This window comes from Astyanax mexicanus, chromosome 18 (assembly GCF_023375975.1).
Source record: "Astyanax mexicanus isolate ESR-SI-001 chromosome 18, AstMex3_surface, whole genome shotgun sequence".
Taxonomy (NCBI): Eukaryota; Metazoa; Chordata; class Actinopteri; order Characiformes; family Acestrorhamphidae; genus Astyanax; species Astyanax mexicanus.
Genome location: NC_064425.1, coordinates 22,966,996 through 22,986,257, shown reverse-complemented (window position 1 = coordinate 22,986,257; position 19,262 = coordinate 22,966,996). Strand labels below are relative to the sequence as shown.

At 37.9% G+C, this 19,262-nt stretch overlaps 1 protein-coding gene across 1 annotated transcript in view; it reads left to right on the top strand.

Annotated features, from left to right (window-relative positions):
• The first annotated feature begins 5,067 nt into the window (after window positions 1-5,067).
• Window positions 5,068-19,262, top strand: part of gbe1b (glucan (1,4-alpha-), branching enzyme 1b) — a 193,432-nt gene continuing 179,237 nt past the window's right edge. Inside the window, exon 1 of the mRNA XM_007236705.4 lies at window positions 5,068-5,377. Within this exon, the coding sequence (XP_007236767.3) occupies window positions 5,280-5,377 (98 nt within the window). The 5' untranslated portion in view covers window positions 5,068-5,279. The remainder of the gene's footprint in view (window positions 5,378-19,262) is intronic.

The window sequence follows — 19,262 nt, the reverse complement described above, 5'->3', positions numbered from 1 at the left end:
TTGCCTTTAAGCACTACACAACTATTTCTTCACTATTTGAAATGATTTCTACTATATAGTTTCCCTCACTATCTAACTGACCTGTTTCCGAGCGGTGCTGCAAACTGATCAGAACTGGGAGCTGAGGGAGGATTTGTATGCTCATGCTTTGAAAAATGTTTAGATATGATAACACGGCTGCAGATGTTAGATAAAGCAGATCAACACGGGTCTTCCGACGGCCCCCGAAGAGCACGTTAAAGTATTAATTCTTGTGTAACTGATACAATTTTGTAATTCGCTATGCTGCCTTCATCTGTACAAATACTTCACAACAGAACCAAATGGAAAGATTAGGAACATAAAGTGCAGCAATGGGGAAAAGTAGGCCAAGAGCAGAGGCAGTTTAGCAGAATTAAGTTATTTATTCAGAACTTCAGAGCTACCTTCATCTGTCAGACCGTTTACATAACAGTTCAGCGGCTTTTCACAAACTCTGACCTGATCAATGTCTCTCAGTTTGGTTAAGACCACTGCCAAAGGTTCAAAGAGCAATATGCTAATCTGTGCATGTAAACACTGCCTGAATTCCAGCTGGGAGCTCGTGTGATTTATGATTACATCAGAATAGTATGAAGATATGATCCGGCACATCTTAAAACTTCCATTCCTTAATATTCTCAGCTTATCACACACCCACACTCTTTAAAACATGGGAAGTTAGGATGTTCCAGAGAGCATAAGTGACCTCCCTGATCATGCAGGCCTTGTCCAAATGAATCCTGATAGTTTTTACTTTTGATTGATGTAGTTCATACACCTTTGTTTGTGTTTCTACACACAATAACAATCATTTCAGCTTCACTGACAATTTTGAAGCACTTTGTAGTTTTATAATTACAGACTCTAGTCCTTTTTTTTTTCAGCATACTTTATTATACTCCTTTCACCCTGTTCTTCAATGGTCAGGACCATCAGGACAGATCAGGTTTTATTTGGGTGGTGGGTCATTATTCTCAGCACTGCAGTGAGTAACACTGACACGGTGGTGGTGTAACGTTATGAGGTGTTAGTGTGTGTTGTGCTGGTGTGTGTCACGCGCAGTGTTGGGAAGTAACAGATTTCATGTAACGGCGTTACGTAATCAGATTACAAATTACGAGTAACTGTAATCGGTTACAGTTACTGCTTCAGTAAGTGGTAATCAGATTACTGTTACTCTGCTAAAATAAATGGATTACATTGTGGTACTTTCCTATTTATGGTCTTCCAATCCAACACTGACAAAACGCAATCACATTCACATAAATCACAACATCAGAATATTCTATGATTCACAACCTCCTGGACAGAATGTTTTCACTGCAGAAGCGCCCCCTAGCGGGCCCGTCGGCGGGCCCGTTTTGACTATGTAAAGTAGAATGCTTAAAAGCGTCAAATATTCTAAACACACCGACCAACTAACTGAATCATATTCTTAAGTACTACTTTAAATACCTGCATGCAAATTTACAACCATCTACATGAAACCAGTCGCCAGAAATCTCCAACTGAAAAAAGCCTGTTTTTTCACATTATTTACATGGGGAACACACCTCCCCAACAAAATAGCCTTATAAAATATTATTAGTATGTAAAATAACATCATATTACATTATAGAAAATTCACTTACTATCACAGCATCCACAATACAGCACTGAACCGCAGATAAAATATCCATAAAGTCCTTTATTCGCCCGCTCACTTCTCCTCACACACATGCGTTTAGTTTCAGCGCAACCGCAACGTAATATTCTCAGGCTCCTTGCGACCACACAATGTAATATTTTCACGTAAAGTTGTACGTGAATACAAAGCTAAGGATGTCCTCTTCTAGATTCTGTGGTTTTTATTGGTCCACAAACCACTATTTTTCTTGAGTGATCGTCTTTTGAACCAATAACGTGAGCGCTGGATCAATCCAATCCAATCAAACAGGTCATAGTCTTTCTCCAGGGTCACAAAAGTGATTGACACCTATTTCAACCAATAGTCTACCCTTAGACGAAAACACTGGTACGTAATTTGATTGGTCTCCTAATGGCTGGGGGTGGGATGGAATTATCAGTGAGAGGGATATGTCCCCTTCATTTTTCTTACATATGAAAAGGCAAATTGTAAAAAGGTAGATAAATGCTATTCTTTTATCTGTTTGTATCTGTTTTTGGAAATGAACTCTTCCTATGTAAAGCAAATGAAGAGGACATGTCCCTCTCAATGATTATTAAAGAGATGTCTATACTCAGCCCATCCTAATAACTAAGGGGGGAATTCTCAGTGTTCCATCATTATTTCAGTCTGTTTTACAGCAGAACTGATTTTCAACCTCGTAGGGGCACAATCACTAGAGCAGAAACAGCAAAAGCATGTTTTTTAGACATTAAAGGACTATAGATGAACTTACAAGGCACTTGATTTAACAAGGCACAACACAGAGCATGTAAATGTTTGTAGATAAGAAAAAAAAATTGTGTCCTTGTACTTTTGACAGTACATTGTGTTGTGTTTGTTTTCCTGCCCTTTTTCCTTTTACAGACCCAAAATTTCTGCATAATTCAATTGCTGAGATGTGAACACAGTAGAAATGGCATATCATTATCAGTGGGTGTGTGTATGGAGCTGATATCAGCAGAAAATGCTGCATCAGATATCAGAGAAAACAGAACAAATGAATTCCATCTGATCCTGTAACAAATCTAGCCTGAAACACTGGCACTGTGATGTGATGTTAGCTCTGTGTTTCTGACTCTTTTGTGGTGTCTGCAAAAAAACAAAGAATTTTAAAAATGAGTCTTTTTTTCTGAGTGCTGGTGGTAGAAACTATACATCTGAAGAGTACAATAACTCTAAAATCTGAATATTTATTAATAATACTTTCAAAGTACAGTGGTATGTGTAGGGAGTTAATGTTTGCTATTAAATGCCTTAAGACATGTGATTAACATTATCAATTAGGAACATTGAGGGGAAAAAAAATAAATTAAATTAAATTAAATTAATAAATGAAGACACTATTATTTACTTTAAGTATGTAACAAATAACAGTGCATACAAATACCTTAAAAAAATAATAATACAAATGAACAAACCATATAATAATAATAATAATAATAATAATAATAATAATAATAATAATAATAATAATAATAATAATAATAATAAAAAACAAATAATAATAATGAATGCATATTTAAGTATATTAAAGTAAAAAAAAAATTAACATCTTTACAAAAAAGTATATATTAAAATGTGTATATATTTTGAAATATTTATGAATATTTTTTGACCACCATGTTCACTACATTTTATTTTTTAACACATTAAGCTTGGCTTATTAAAATCTTAATCACCAAATTTTCACATACAAATATTTGATGAGAATCACAATTTTGTACAAGAGTTTTGCCTTCATAAAGGGCACCCATTACTGTGAATAAATCAGTTATGGAAATTTGTACCTGTTGTTAACATAATTGACATTACATAAAAACCCTAACATGAAGGTTTATTGATCCTTTTAAACAATTTCACACCAATGATGTGAATTTAGCAATTTCACACTACCAAACCACTCTGAAGGGCACACTCATTTCATATCAAAAACTTAATTATGCCACACTAGATGGGGTAATTACTGTATGTTAACATGCTGTTTTGTTGACTACAACTTAGTATTCAAAACTATGATCCTCTCAAAACAAGATTTGGGCTTTATTTATGTGCCAGTGCATCTCCAACTTCCGGACAGATATACCACAAGCAGGGAGGGTAGGAAAATATGTCTCATTCACCGTCAGCACTAGAGTCCCCCAGGGCTGTGTCCTGAGCCCCCTGCAGTACCTATTGTGCACTCATGACTGTGTGGACACTTCTAGTTCTCACTTATCAACTATCTTAAGTAGGGCTGCAATGATCAGTTGACGTAATTGAAAATGTTGATTAAAATTTTGATTTATAGCATCACAAGACACATCAGACTATCTATTTTCTGACTAAATATCACATCTCATATTTAAATATTAATGGCATTTAAATCCCAGACCCATGTTCAGCTCTTTATATCATTTTGGAGAGATAGAGAAAGCTAGAAACAGGAGCTGTATCCAAGGAAGCAAACACAGAGAGGATGAGGAGAAGCGTTTTCAGGGATGCGTTTCCCAAAATGTTTGTATCGCTAAGTACTTTGTAATTGTGAGTTTGACCCAATACAGAAATTGTATGACTGCACTTGAGGATACATTTAAAGTTTTAGATTTTTTTTTTAAACTGACTGACCTTCACTTCTCAAAGCATGTTTTTCTTTACTTAGTAAATAGTAGTTAAAAGCAGATTTTTTACATAATAAAAAAACACTTCATTAATTTTGTGTTCAATCTGGAAAATTAACTCTAAAACTAAGAATTGGTGTGTTTTTTTTCTTTAAGGTCTTTATATACAGCACTAGAAGAAAAGAAAAAGACCACTTAAAAATGATAAGTTTCTTTGATTTTACCAAATTGAAAACCTCTGGAATATAAACAAGGGGAAGATGGATGATCACAAGCCATCAGACTAAGCTGAACTGCTTGTATTTCTGCACCAAGAGTGGCATAAAGTTATCCAAAAGCAGTGTGTAAGACTGGTGGAGAAGGTGGAGGAGAACATGCCAAGATTCATGAAAACTGTGATTAAAAACCAGGGTTATTCCAAATATTGATTTTTGAAATCTTAAAACTTTATTAATATGAACTTGATTTCTTTGCATTATTTGAGGTCTAAAAGCTCTGCATAAATGCTCTAAATGACTATTTTTATTTGGAATTATAAAATAAAACAACAATGTTCATTTTACTCAAATAAATACCTATAAATCACAAAATCTGAGAAACTGAGTTAGAAACTGAAGTGGTCACTTCATTTTTTCTAAAGCTGTTTATAAAGCCCCCGTGATGACCCCTGTGTGAGTCCCCTACATGTTTCCAAGGGCAGATTCTCACTGCTTCCTTCTGTGTAAAGGTTCTCGGGTCATCTTAAAGGAACAGTTTGATTTCAGGGCTGCAAGCAGAAGGTGCTTCAGCTAGGCGTTCATGTCCAAAACTGCCCTTTGCCATTCGAGCTGAGGGAGAACCGACTGACCCGTGATGATCTTTAACCACCTCCCGCTTTAAAGAGCCGCTGCCAACTTTAGTGGATCTGATTTAGAGCAGCGTTCAAGCGCGCCCGCCTGTCTGCTGCTGCTCACTCCGCGAACTGCGCTCGATTACTCCGGTCTGGAGCGAACATGGCAGAAGCTGAGGATAATGTTTCCATTCCTGAGCTCAGCTCGCTTCTACAACTGGATCCTTACCTCCAGCCTTTTGAAAAGGACTTTAAGAGGAGGTACAGTGCGCTTTTACGCCTTTTGTTTACTTGCCTTGGTCGCCAGGTCTTAATACCCCTATAACAAGCTGAGAAACAAGGCTCAGTATCGTAGGTGTTCTGTCGAGTTGTGTTACCCGACGATATGTGCTTCATACTGACTCTGCGCATGCGTCAACCAACTTTGTATTAACGTTTTCCTATGTTTTTATCATAATTACTTTTTTTTTACTGGCTGCATTATACAATCTGAGCTGTTACAATTTGTTTTAAAGTTACAATACAAAGTGTATATGGCGATTAAAAAACTATATAAAAATACTACCTTCTATTCAGCCCGATGCTGTGATTTATGCTTTAAAGCTAACTAACGACACAACCTATCACGTCTTACTTCTGCCGGGAACCTTATCTAATATAATGTTTTCCGTTTATCTGAACATCCTACCTGAAATTTAATTTAAACAGCATTAATTAGGAATATACAATGTGGTAGCACGTTATGACAAGGTAGCACAAATAGACAGAACACTGGCGTTCTGCCTGCAAGCCTGCGACCCTGGTCTCCCCTCTGTGAGAGCTGTCACTTACAGAAAAAGCAAAAGTTTTAGCTGTTAATGCAAAATACAGCCCAAATACAAACAAAAACGGAACTGGCTGAATATTTGCTAGCTAACTTCTCATGCTTTAGTATATGGCAGCTGGTGGTGCTGTCAGGTGTCCACAGAAAATTAAAAGCATGTCCAAGCAAACTAACCTAGCTAACCTTGCTAAATGTCTTCTAAACACTTAGCTAGCTAAAGCTGAAAAGCTGGCTGATGTTTACACTAATTATCTAATACACCATACAGATATGTGCTGAAGAGAGGTGGTCTGCCCTTGAGTTCGCTGAAAGGACGAACATATATATATATATATATATATATGTTATATATAATCAACTAATATATATAATAAATATATATTAATATAATAAATATAATATAATAAATATATATAATAAACTGATATATATATATATATAATCAACTAATGGGGTCCACAAGCAGGGAAACTAATGAACGCCCCCCACAGCCGTTATCAGTAACCTAGCTTAGCTATCCGAGCTACCTGCAGCTTCAGTCTTTTACCTAGGTTAGCTAACTAGCTGAATTTGTTAGCTGGCTAACTAGCTATAGCTATAATTGCTAGCTAGCAATGTAAAGAGTTTAAAGATGTAGTCCTAACAATATAAAACGTTAAATATGACTAACGATAAGGGGAAGTAAACTTTCTCAGTGCTGAGAGCAAGGCTGAATCCCAAAATGCTATTCTACTCCCTACCTAGTGCACTTCCGAGCTAACTAGCTAGCTTCCAATGCTGCCAGCTCCTTAGCTAGCAATTTAAAGAGTATAAAGGTGAAACTGTAGTCCTAACCGTTTTAAACGTTAGATACGACTCTAACGGTAAGGGGACGTAAACTTTCGTAAAAAACGTTAAAAAAAGGCTGCATCCCAAATGCTTCTCTACTCCCTACCTAGTGCACTAAATTACCCAGCTAAGGGAGTTCATTAGCTAAGCTAGCTATTTTGACAAGGCAAAAGACAAAAATATAGAGAGTCCTAACAGCTTAAATATATTAAATATGACTTTACTGCAAAATGAAATAAACTTCCTGAGTGAGAGCAAATGCTTCCCTACACTCTACCTAGTGCACTAAGCTACGTAGCTAACTAACTATAGCTTGAGGTGATGTTGCTAGCTCAGTAACGTTAACTGCTTATGTACACAAAACACAAACTCTATTAACGTTATATGTCTAACAAAGAGCCATTATTATTTTAGCCATGTGTTCACATATTCATATTAGACAAATTAGACACATGATGCACTATTCAGTTGTAAAAGACATATAAGACATATTTTAAAAACTCATGACTTCCACTACAGTGCACTAGGTGTAGGGAGCCATTTGGGATTAAGCCCAAGTCCTCTCTCTTTACAAAGTGCACCTCTTCCAAGTTTGACTCTTGTGATGCAAGCTAGGGTTACTTCATTTCCAGACCAACTCAGCATGTTTCACTGGACTGGACTGCCTTAAAGTTGTGTCTGAAATATCGCATTTACCAGAGAAGTGCAGATAATTGCCACCAAAAACATTGTTGGGTGCATGTTTTAAAAACACTTTTTAACGGTTTACTTGTATCCATATGAATGATACATACAAATGTCCTATTGCTCCTAATGCTGCATATTGCTAATATGTTTCTCTTTGTCAGTTTGTTTTGTTTGCAGTAACTTTATATATTTGACCTTGGCTGGCAACAAAACAAGTAACAGACGTAAAGGGACTTGTTGTTTACCAACAAAACCACTTGAAAACCATCTCCTACTTACAAGCTTCAAAATTGTAACTTAACTAGGAGATTCTGAGGAAGATTTGAAGCAGCATAATGTCACTGTTTAGTGAAAACAAATATATGTAATTTTATTTGTCCATTTTTAGTTTAGTAAGCAAGTTACATAATTTGAACTTGAACTATACCCATTTGGTCTAAATATATTGATGAATGGACCAAAAAAAAAAAAAAAAAAAAATCCATCTGGTCATTCAGAGAAACCATACCCAATGCTGGACAAGAGATAGCAATAGTTAACTTTTTAACAAGCTAGCCAACTACCATTTGGTCATTTCTGGTTGACCAGCTAGCTTAGTTTTTAGCTGTTTGACAGCAAAGTTCAATTTCTTTTCAACATAAAGCAATGAAAATGCAGTATTCATGCTAAATGCAGGCTAACAGTTCTGCAAGCTAAAATTATTTTGGCTCTCATTTAGCTTTTGTAATTTTTTAAATGCTAGCATTAGCATTAGCATTTTTTTTTGTATTTTCATAAACAACAGGCAGACATTTTCCTCCCCAATGCTACATGTTTCTCTGAATGTCAGTATTATTATTAACATGACAAAATATGAATGTTGCAAAACCATGATTTAAAAAAGCAGTCTTTTAAAGGGAAGATATAATGAAAAGCTAACTAGCTAACACTAACCTTTTCAGTACTTCTTTACATACATTTGGTTGTTTTAGTGCCTGTTTAAAAAAAAAAAAAATCAGTCAGGTTTTGTGGGCTGCCAAATTCAGAAAACAGAGGTATTGATGTTGTTCATGCTGGAGTATTATCATTGTACTACCTGGTATGTCAGTATTTACACATATATCTGTGTCTGGCTTTTTGTTCTGATTCAAGGCTTTCCTGCTTCTACAGGCAATTTTTAGCATTAGCTAATTACCTATTCAGCTAATGTAGGACAGTGTGGTGTGGAATCTGTTTTTGGTTTTGCACCGAGATGCTTATTGAGATGTTTATACTGTCCTGTGGTTAGTTTTTGTTTACCTGGTTTGGTTCAGATGTGGTTTTGTTGAATTTCAGACTCTTACTTTAGCTTTGTTTGACATGCTGTGCTAGCATTAGCTTCAGTGAACTCCCTCGGGTGCTAGTGAAAGATTAGAGCTGTTGTAACTAGCTAGCATTAGTTCACATCTCTGAGGTGAATATTCTTGTTTCTGGCTTAGATTTTTCTGGAGAAGCTTGTGGAAGTTAACTTGCTGGCAGTATTAGTCCTGGATTCTGTGAAAAACGTTTTTGCAAGCTTTACTTAGTTCTCAGTATCAAGAAATCGGGACTAAGATTTATAAAAGCCCTATTATTTATTAAAAACCAGTAACGTTTTGCTCTTTTTTTGCTCTTATTATTGGGAATTAATAAATTAATCAATACATCAATAAATTTAGTTCTAACATAACAACTTCAGTTTTATATGTGTAAACAAACAGCACCAACATCACAAGTGATGCACAAGCCATTGTTTCCTTTACATTTATTTTTAAAAAGTGTATTTATTTATTTATTTATTTATTTTTGCAAATAATAGAAACTTTATTTGCAGATTTTCAAACAACCTCCTTGTATTTCAGTTTAGGGAAAGTGTAAAACATGAAGATCATCATTTTTTACAGGTTTCTGGCAGACGCAAATGTCTACTTCTGAGACATATTGTTTGTAAAGATGTACAATATCGATTATTCCCTTTTTGAATATCGCTATCGTAATTTGATTATTCAAATTTATTCCATTTACTGTTTTATTATGTGTTTAAATAAATAAATAATAAATAAATAAATAATAAATACACCAGTTTTCTAACTAGAAAAACTATTTATGCCTCATTTATTTACTATTATGTTTTCTGCATTATGTAATTTTAGTGTGATTATGTTTCATTTGTGTCCTTCCTGGGACATTCTTCTGAAAGATTACAGGCTAATCTTTCTGTAACTCTTTTAAAAAATTGCTGAATATTCTTAGAATATGTTCCACAAAGTTCACCCAAATGTTTTATAGGTAGCATTTTTTTGGTATATTAGTTAATTCAGTATTCTAAGTTAATTCCATGTATTATTATTTAATCAACGTATCATCACACTCCTGATTGTATATTACTACCAAGTCATATCTCAGAGTAGCACTGTTTTGTCCATTTTGTAAAGACACAGGAAACAAAAGGCATTTATTGTGATTGTTGCAATCTTTCTACATGCATTTGCCTACTTTTGCAGAAGTGCATTATTCAGATTCATAGAATCAGCACTCACATACTTTATTTAATTACAATACAATGCAAATGTAGCAAGATTCCATGTTTAAGCACAGAATTCTGCTGGATACACGCACTTTGCTACCGCCTGATCTGATGTGGCATTATGGATTCCATGTGCAGGGCTTCTGGATGCTAAGTAATCAAACAGTTTCATGTTTAATATTTTATAACAGCTTCATATTAATGCGTAGGGATTTTTTAAGGTAATGCCAGTCACCCTCTGCACGCACATCTTATTTAGATGCTGTAATTCCTGTGTTGAAATCGCATGGGAAATCATGGTCATGCCCCTCATCATTAATGGCAATAATGATGATGATAATGATGAGCAGGGCCTTAATATCCATCCCTCATATTTGCTGCTTCAACTAAACTGGCATCAGCATTTGTGTAATCCCATAGCTACTCTGGTGTGGTCCTTGAATAGACCCAAACAGTAACCAACAGAAATTCACTCCTTTTGATCACAGCGTGAGTTTTCACAGAGTTTTAGAAGCCATGACCGTTGCTGTCACCACCACTGAGACCTGTAAGCATAAAACCAAACTGTTTTATAATTTTAATTACCATCAAAGTCTTGAGAGGTGGTCTCTGAAGGACCTAAAAATATGAAAGGTTACTCATTTTCCCTTTCTCTGGGGAGCTGTTTTAAAGGTCAGGTCTTTCTGTATTAATGAATATGGAATGAGTGTCAGGTGTTTGCTCAGGACGGCTCTCCTGGGGCACAAGATGAGATTTGATTTTTTTTAAAGATTATGCCATTGTGAGATTGTGTTGTACTCTTAAATCAAAATTTTTTTGAGGGTTCTTTAATAAGGGTAATGGATCTATGTATATACACCAACATGTGAACTAGTATGTCCTACAACTTTTGTTATGTCTGTAAGGAACTTGACAGCACTGACTTGTGGGATGTGTCTGTTTGACCTCCTGCATTAAGTGTGCCCCTGAGGTAACACTGAATTAAAAATGTTTACACTGCTATACAATGCCTTTTGGCATGCTAATGTAGATAAATTACAACTTTTAGAAGCCTATTAAAGAAGGGTGTGTCTTTGACTGTGCACTTAAAGATCTCAAGTGCCCCGGTGTTTCTGTATAACCCTGCTGTAGGTCACTGCATTAGTGGTCTCTGAAGAAGGACAGGATTTGGGCTCTAGCTTATAAATATTCATGCAGACATATCTCCTCTGATTGGCTAACAGCACTGCAGCAGAGAATGCGACCTGCCTCCCCCCACAGTTAATTTTCTGAAAGGACAAAATGTTTTCAGAAATGAAGCCTGTAAAGATATAGTGCTGAGTGCTAGGTAAAGTTAACTCTTATACTTGTATCAACAATACCATATTCTTCTATTATGTCTAATTGTGTCGCCTCTCACCAACAATGAAATTGGCAAAGCAGGGCTTTTACGAGTGGGCAAAGTCTATGTAAATTTAACACCTGCTATTTTGGCTTGGACTAAACAAGGTAGTAAAAGCACCGTGAGAGTGTAGACAACCCTTAAATATCTATAATTGTAGAATTTCTAGTATTTTCTGGTATGTTGCATGGTTTTATTTATCAGTCAGTTCGCATGAGGCCTTTCCAGGTTAAATGATTGACCTTTATGGACCTAAAGCAAATGATGCCTGGAAGTGAGCTCACAGGTACAAGAGGCCCAGGTGAACTTATGCTTGTGAGCAAAGTCTAAAATTTGACTCCATGCCCTGATTAGCCAGAATGGACTTACTTGGCTGGCAAACCGCCAAGTGAACCAAAACAGGCCAGAGTATTTTTGCCCTAGCTTTTTTTTTTTACCCATGAATATTTAATTTTGAACTTTTCCCTTAGTGGAATAGTTAATAGGATGGTGTGTGTGTGCTTGCAGGACATGTAATTGAGTGTAATGAGTGAACTCCAGTCCACCATGCTCCAGTATATGTATTAACATTAGTTAAGAGAGGAAGCAGACTCAGCTGGAGTTTTTTTTTTCTTGGCTTGACTTCAAGAGGGAATACAAAGTTAAAACCGAAATCAAATATTCATAGATTTCCAGGTTTTAGGTTTCCAAGTTGTGTCCAAGTTTAATGAGTTGCATGTCTGATTTTTAGAAGCATATAAATTGAATGAGACTGACTAAGAAGCTAACAAAATGCCTGGCGCACAGTACAGGATAATTGGGGCTGATTTTGAGTTGTAAAAGTCTCTTAATTTCAGGGTGATTGTGAGCGATGATATTCCCAGATGATCTTGTAGTGTTTAGATCTTGTAGTGTCTTGTAGTGTCCTCCGATCTTCTCCCATCGCAGCTGGAGTGCCAAGATTGCCAATCGTACGATGAGAATTGTTTAACATTTACGACTGAGTATCCTGTAGTGTGGAGTGGCCAACAATTATCTGGTGGGAAATGTGACTTTGACCTCATGACTGAATAACGGTCAGCCACTGAAAGCTGAGCTGATCAAGCTATACAGCAGGGGTTGGCAATTAAGTTTGGCCGCGGGCCTGACATTTTCCAAGCCATTACGTGGCGGGCCACAAAAAAAATCTGTTTTGGAAAATGAAGTGTAATGGGATGGAGTTCTACAGACTAGTAGCTTTCCAGCCCAGAGGGTCGTTGAACCCATTGCAGAACATTTGAATTCAAAGCAGGTAAAACCAAGAAGAAAGGAAAAAATAAATCAGTAAACACACCGCTCCTCATGTGGGACCGAACCAGTGTCGTCAGGGTCGCGGTCCAATATACTACCGCTGCCCCAATTATGGAATTGGGACACGGCCGGAAAAAACGCCCTTATAAGGAGATAGGGAGCACAAGAACGGGCGAAAAACAAGAATGGGTGGAAATTAAAGACACGCCGAGCGCGACAGAGAGACAGGGGAGATATGTAAACAAAAGCTAAACAGAGAAGCATTTTATTTTATTTTTATTTTTTCATTATCGTTCATTATAGCTCAAACAACCTCACGGGCCAGCTGTTTAATGCTTGCTGGGCACATTTTGCAGACCCCTGCTATACAGGGTGTATATATGGTATTTAAACAAATGATTTTTAAGTGAACAGTATATTAGTTGGGGTTGGTAATTATCAACAATTAAAGGCTGAAAAATCTGTAAAAATGTCTATGTGTGGAGTTTCATACTTGTTTAACATTTAAAAATCCTGTAGTTTAAGTAAGGCCTTTGTTAGAACACGTTAAAGATATCATTATATAGGTTTAAACCAGTTATAGACTGCAAGTACCCATAGTATAGTGCACTTACTGTTCAGAATTATCCAGCCATATCTAATTAGTGAACTTGTTTTGGAATTTGTTTGCACATTCACGCTGGTATAATGCCTGTATAAAAGCATTGGCAGTAAAATGGGATGTTCTGGAGCAGCATTACATGAGCCTAAGGTTATCCTGTCCAGTGCCAGGATTTAACCCCCAGCAATGTTCTGCTGTAAAACAGTAGATCTGTCTACTCTGGAATGATGAAGCTTTTTCCAGTACCTTGCTTTAAGCATCTACTATGCATCTAAAATGAAAGAAACAATGTGTACTAAATGATGGCAATTATGTACAATAGCTACCCCAGTTCAATTTCAAAACCCTGGGGAGTGATTGCTCACCACAGACAGCACTAGTCTGCATCACTTTCTCACTTTCCCAAATACTCACTGCATTGATAACCCGGCTGCAAATGAACCACTAGTCTAAATGCAACAATTGAATGTTAAAATTATCTAAAATTCTGATCCTTACTAATGGTTGTGTTAAATGACCTACCTCATAAAAAGGATGTGTCATCAGATAGTAAGGCCTCTGTTAGCCTCTGTTCTCATCCACCATCCATTCACCAGTCCTGTTTCCACATCCTGGGTTGCCAGGTATGGAGAGAAACAGCAGGCGACTACAGTGTGCTTAAGCCTTTAGCCAAGTTCCATGACCAGAGATGAAGAAAAATGAGAGTAAATATTGAGAATGCATTTGACAGATTGAGATAACTTAGGAACCCAGAAGGACTACAAGATGAAGGCTAATTTTCTCCTCAGCTTCAGCTAAGGTTGGCTAGATCCTTTAACTTTAGTACTTGACCTAACTATTGTTTTGAAGCTGCCACTGCAACAACAAGATCCATTTTTTCTATGGTCGATTTTAATTTATTTACCACCAAATTGACCTTTCATGCTTTGTTTTTGGGCTAATTCTTATTAGCCTCTTTTTATTCATCCACCTTATTAGATTATATGCTTGGTCATATCACACACAATCCATTAGGTAATAGCATTCAGAATATATATATATATTTTGTTTGTTTCCTTCACCGTTTTGGATTTGGTCAAGGTACAATGACATTTACCAACCTCTAAATGGGGCAAGGGAATTTTATTAGCAACCAGTAATATCGCAGCATGCTTTCCCTCCCACTCCAACCACCACTACCAATCACAGAGTCAAAAGGTCAGACGTTACCTCAGTTTATGGCTGTATGCACAGGCCTAAATAAATAGGAAATTAAGACCTTCATCTCCTTCCATCAGCATTTCATCCCCCTCGTCCAGTGCAGGTGCCAGTGTGGTGTAGAAGGAGGCAAGCACTCCTCGCTGGTTGACTGCAGACTAGCAGCTGGCCAGCTTCTTTCCATCCAATCAAAATCTGATGAATAAAATGGCTCACGTTTCAAAATACTCAATGTTGGCAATACAAAATGTTTTAATGAGACCTAATTTGAGCTACAAAGAAAGTAAGCAACACACCTGTGCCAAAATAATTGTTTGGCCAATCATAGACTACCTATAACCCTGTAACATTACAAGCAGCCTTGCATCCGTCTTTAGAAAAAAAGCAAATATCATGAGTGGCTACAAATTTTGGGACAAATATTATAGTACAAACAACACGTCTATCTATGTATCTATCCATTTATCAATCTATCAAGCTGTTGAGCTACAAAGCTAGCTATCTATTACACTGGCTATTTATCAAACTGGTGAGCTATCAATCTGGCAAATTACCATAATTTTTCGCTCTATAAGGTACACCAGATTGTAAGGCACACGATCAGTAAACACAAGGCTGTGCTGGATTTTAATATACACAGATATTTTTCTAGAAAAAAACTGTTCATTTGTGTGAGTAAAGCATTTCAGTTTATCTACAGTAAGCTTAGATTTCCACTAAGGCTAGTCCGACATAGCTTTTTTTTTTAGGAAGGCTACAGTCCGATATACTCACCTCTGAAAGACGAAGAGCTAACTAGCTGTAAGCGGGTAATGATAATGCTGCTCCAGCAGTGCTAGCCAGAGTTAGGAGCAGGCAACAGGCCAGTAATACTCTCATCTGAATGGCAAAAGAGCTAGCGCTTAGAGTAATTAGCAGCCAATGCTAATACTGCCACAGTCTTAAGTCTTGGCGCTGGAGAACTTAACTAAAAAACTGAACTATACCGCTGTACTTTAGAAAAGTGGCTTTACTGCTCATTACAACCTGACTGGTAAAATTCATACATAAGTTGCACCTGATTATAAGACGCACAGACGATTTTTGGGAAAATTAAAGGATTTTAAGTGCACCTTATAGTGTGAAAAATACGGTATTTATCCACCTTTTGGTCTGTATCTGTATATCTATCTGACTAGCTATCTATCTTGATCTGGCAAGCTGTCTAGCCATCAGGCAAGCTACCTTTATCTGAAAGGCTAACCAGTAGGGGTGTCACGATTCTCTAAATCCTCGATTCGATTTCATTTTCGATTTGAGGGTCACGATTCGATTCGATTCTCGATTTTCTTGTTTTTTTTTCTTGTTATTATTTATGCCTCATAAAATTTAAATAATATATTTATTATTATTATTATTATTATTATTATAAATATTATAAATATTATTATTATTATTATTATTAAGATATATATGGTAATGCCATCTAGTGACTTTTTTTGGTAGCAACAGTGTGCACTATTAAAACAAGCAGTTTATCAGAGCTGTGTGTGGATGGCTGGTGAAACTGCTCATTACATGAAGCTGCAGTTCTTCATCCAACCACTAGTTGGAGCTGCAGCAGCAGCACAAGCCCAGCCACGGGCTACAGAGCTCAGCCAGTCCGTTTTTACTGTTTCTGTAAACAAATAAAGGTTTTAACCCCACTAACCGGATAATACAGCTCACTACAGTTCATCTTTCAGCCCAAGCAGCTAACAGCAGCACGTTAGAACAGCCGACACGGAGTCACTGCTCGGATTACATTATAAACAGGTCAGTTAGCGCGCTGCTAACCTCAGGATGTTTATAACTACGGAGTTTAGTGGACACACCACGGCCGCCAGGTAAGTCTTTTAAAGGCTACTGAAGACTATTAAAGGCTATTAGAGGTTATTGAAAGCATTATTGGGGGGCAGAAATCAGTACAGGCTGGTTAGATAAGTGATGTTTATTAACGTCATTAAAACAGATTTTGTCAGGTATTGTCTTATAAATATTTACACATAACTTATATCTCTCCTGAAAAGCTTTTATTTTAGTCAGAAACACGCTTGTGTTTACTTTATCTGAGAGAAAGATGTTTTTTTAATTCAATGGAAAGCAACAGGTGTAGTCAATTATAAGTTTAATATTTTTAATCCACCTCACTGTGATCTATAGTCAGTGTTCTCAAGTCACACTGACACACGCATTTCAGCGAGTTCACACGCTCTCACCTGCGCGCACCCACCCCTCCGTTAGATACAGATACAAAACCTGCGCGCCCAACCACCGCCCCCCCTCCCCCGTTGGACAGATAAAAACAGTGATCACACTCCCGCCGACTGCGCTCATGCAGTGGCTATCTCTATTTAAATGAATAGGATGCGCTGTGTTGGTGCCGCGCCATTTGCGTAGCGCGCTGCGCTATTTGCGTAGCGCGCGCGGGAGGGATCGTCGATCCTCTTTTTGACTTCGATACTCGAGATCGTGACCTCATTTCGATTCGATTTCGATAAAATATCGAGATCGTGACACCCCTACTAACCAGCTCTCTCTCTCTATCTGGCAATGTTTCTACTGTATCTGACAAGCTGTCCTTCTGTCTGAGGGGCTACCTGGCAATCTGTCTGGTGATCCACCTGTCTGTCGAGTTATACAGGTAGATATTTAGCAGCTAGCTATCTATCTATCTATATTCTGAGATGCCTATGTAGTTATTTGGCAGTCTATCTAGATACCGTATCTATTTGGCAAGCTATCTATTTATCTGCTGATCTATCAAGCTATATATTTGGCAAGCTGTCAAGCTATCTATCTATGCATCTATCCATCTATCTAATGAGCTATCTAGGTTTGTATGTGTCCAGGTTAGATATCTGTTGCACATGCTATCTATGTGGTGAGGTATCTGTCTAGATATATATCTTTTTGTTAGGTATCCTCCATATATCGATTTTATTTTTGCACTGCTATTTTTTTAAGCTTTTTGTTCAGCCCTACCTTGCTCAGCACTCTTTATTTGATTTATATTCCCCACCTTATAAGTATCATATCATGATGTTGTTATGGTTATCCATATTTCCCTCTCCCCTGTTCCTCCAGGCCTGACCTAGCCTTGCAACCACATATGCACCGCATGCCCTGTTTTGATGGTAGTAGCTTTGTGTTTTATGCTGAGTGTGTAAGACAGACTGGTTAATCTGAGTTTAGCAGTGCCTGAGTGAGTTGTTGGCCCTTTCAGAGGATGGTTGCACATGGTAGTTTCTGACTCTGACACAGCATGAGCTCCCGCAAACCACAGGCGTGCCTCCCGCACCTGCCTGGCCCATGAAAGACCCCAAGCATAAATAATTTTACATAGGCAGGCACCACAGCGAGTGTCAGTTAGCGGTTGATCAAACTTGGTACGAGATGCCCCAGAGCACCAGCAGGATTTCTCATGAATGTAAGTGTCCGACTCCACAAGCTTGTTGAGAATCATGCTGAGCCTAACTGGAGTAGCACGGTGCCAGGACTACTGATGACTAATTCAAAAGAGACCTGGCAACCCCATCGCTGGGGTGAATTTCATTAATGTTCCAGAGTCTCCTCTCTTGGTTACAGAGGCCAAGGCAAAGCTGGAGTATACAGCATTTATTGATTATGGTGATGATTGCGATCTGTTCTCTGTACATATTGGATTAGGAGGAGTGCAGTAGAACTAATGCTCTTTTTGTCTGCAGCTTGAACAAATGCCATCTAAAATATATTCCACAGTATATTCCTCACAGCTGTGAGAGGAGACCGCTTTTAGACAATGCAGAACAGGCTGGCCCGACTCTTTCGTGAATATCTGACCCGCTTTCCTGTTTATTCCTTTATTTATGGCAACATGTCCTTTGCATATAAGCTGAGTTGGCCTTACTGAGTTACAGTGTGGCACCGTGTCGAAGTACAAAAGGGGAAATCCTCAGTAATGCCAAGGTCCTGACAGTAGTAAAATGCCAGCCGTAATAGAATGCAGGCTGTGTCAGCCCGGCTGTGTTCTCCGCTGTGAACTCGTACATCTCCTCCAGCTGTTTTCTTCACTCAGGCCTGCACTGAGCACCTGTGCGGATAATAGAGGGGTGAAGCCGAATACTTACAAACTGCTGGCAACCGGCCAAGGGCTTAAATTTTCATCAGCCTGAATTTTTGTTCATTCTTTGAGTGTTGTTTTTAGACTCACTGCTGAAGGTTTCTCGTTTATTAACTTGTGTGTGTTCTCAGAAGGTTGATGATGTTGAAATCGAGTTTCCAGCATAATCCAGTGCAGTTTAGTGAGTCAGTAAAATAACGCCAAAAGTGGAGTTTTTAAGAGTATGTGTTTTTTTTTTTATATATATAATTTTATTTCAAATTTTAATCCCATTTTCTCCCCCATTACCTCATTAGGACTGCCCCTTTCACAAGTGATGCCCCAACAGCAGGAGGGTGAAGAATAGCACATGCCTCCTCCGATACATGTGAAGTCAGACACCGCCTCTTTTCAAACTGCTGCTGATGCAGCATTGCCGCGTAGCATCACAGCGCGCTCGGAGGAAAGCGCAGCAACTTGGTTCAGATACATCAGCTCACAGACGCCTTGTGCTGATCAACATCACTCTAAGAGAAATGTGGGGAAAGAAGTGCTATCTACCCACCCAGAGAAAGCAAGGCCAATTGTGCTCTCTCAGGGCTCCGGTAGCCAATGGCAACCTATATGAACAGGGTTCCAACCAGCAATGTCCCGACCATAGTGGCAGCGCTTTAGACTGCTGGTCCTAGAGTCTGTGTTTTAAACACAGATAGATGCAGACACAGTTAGACTCAGAT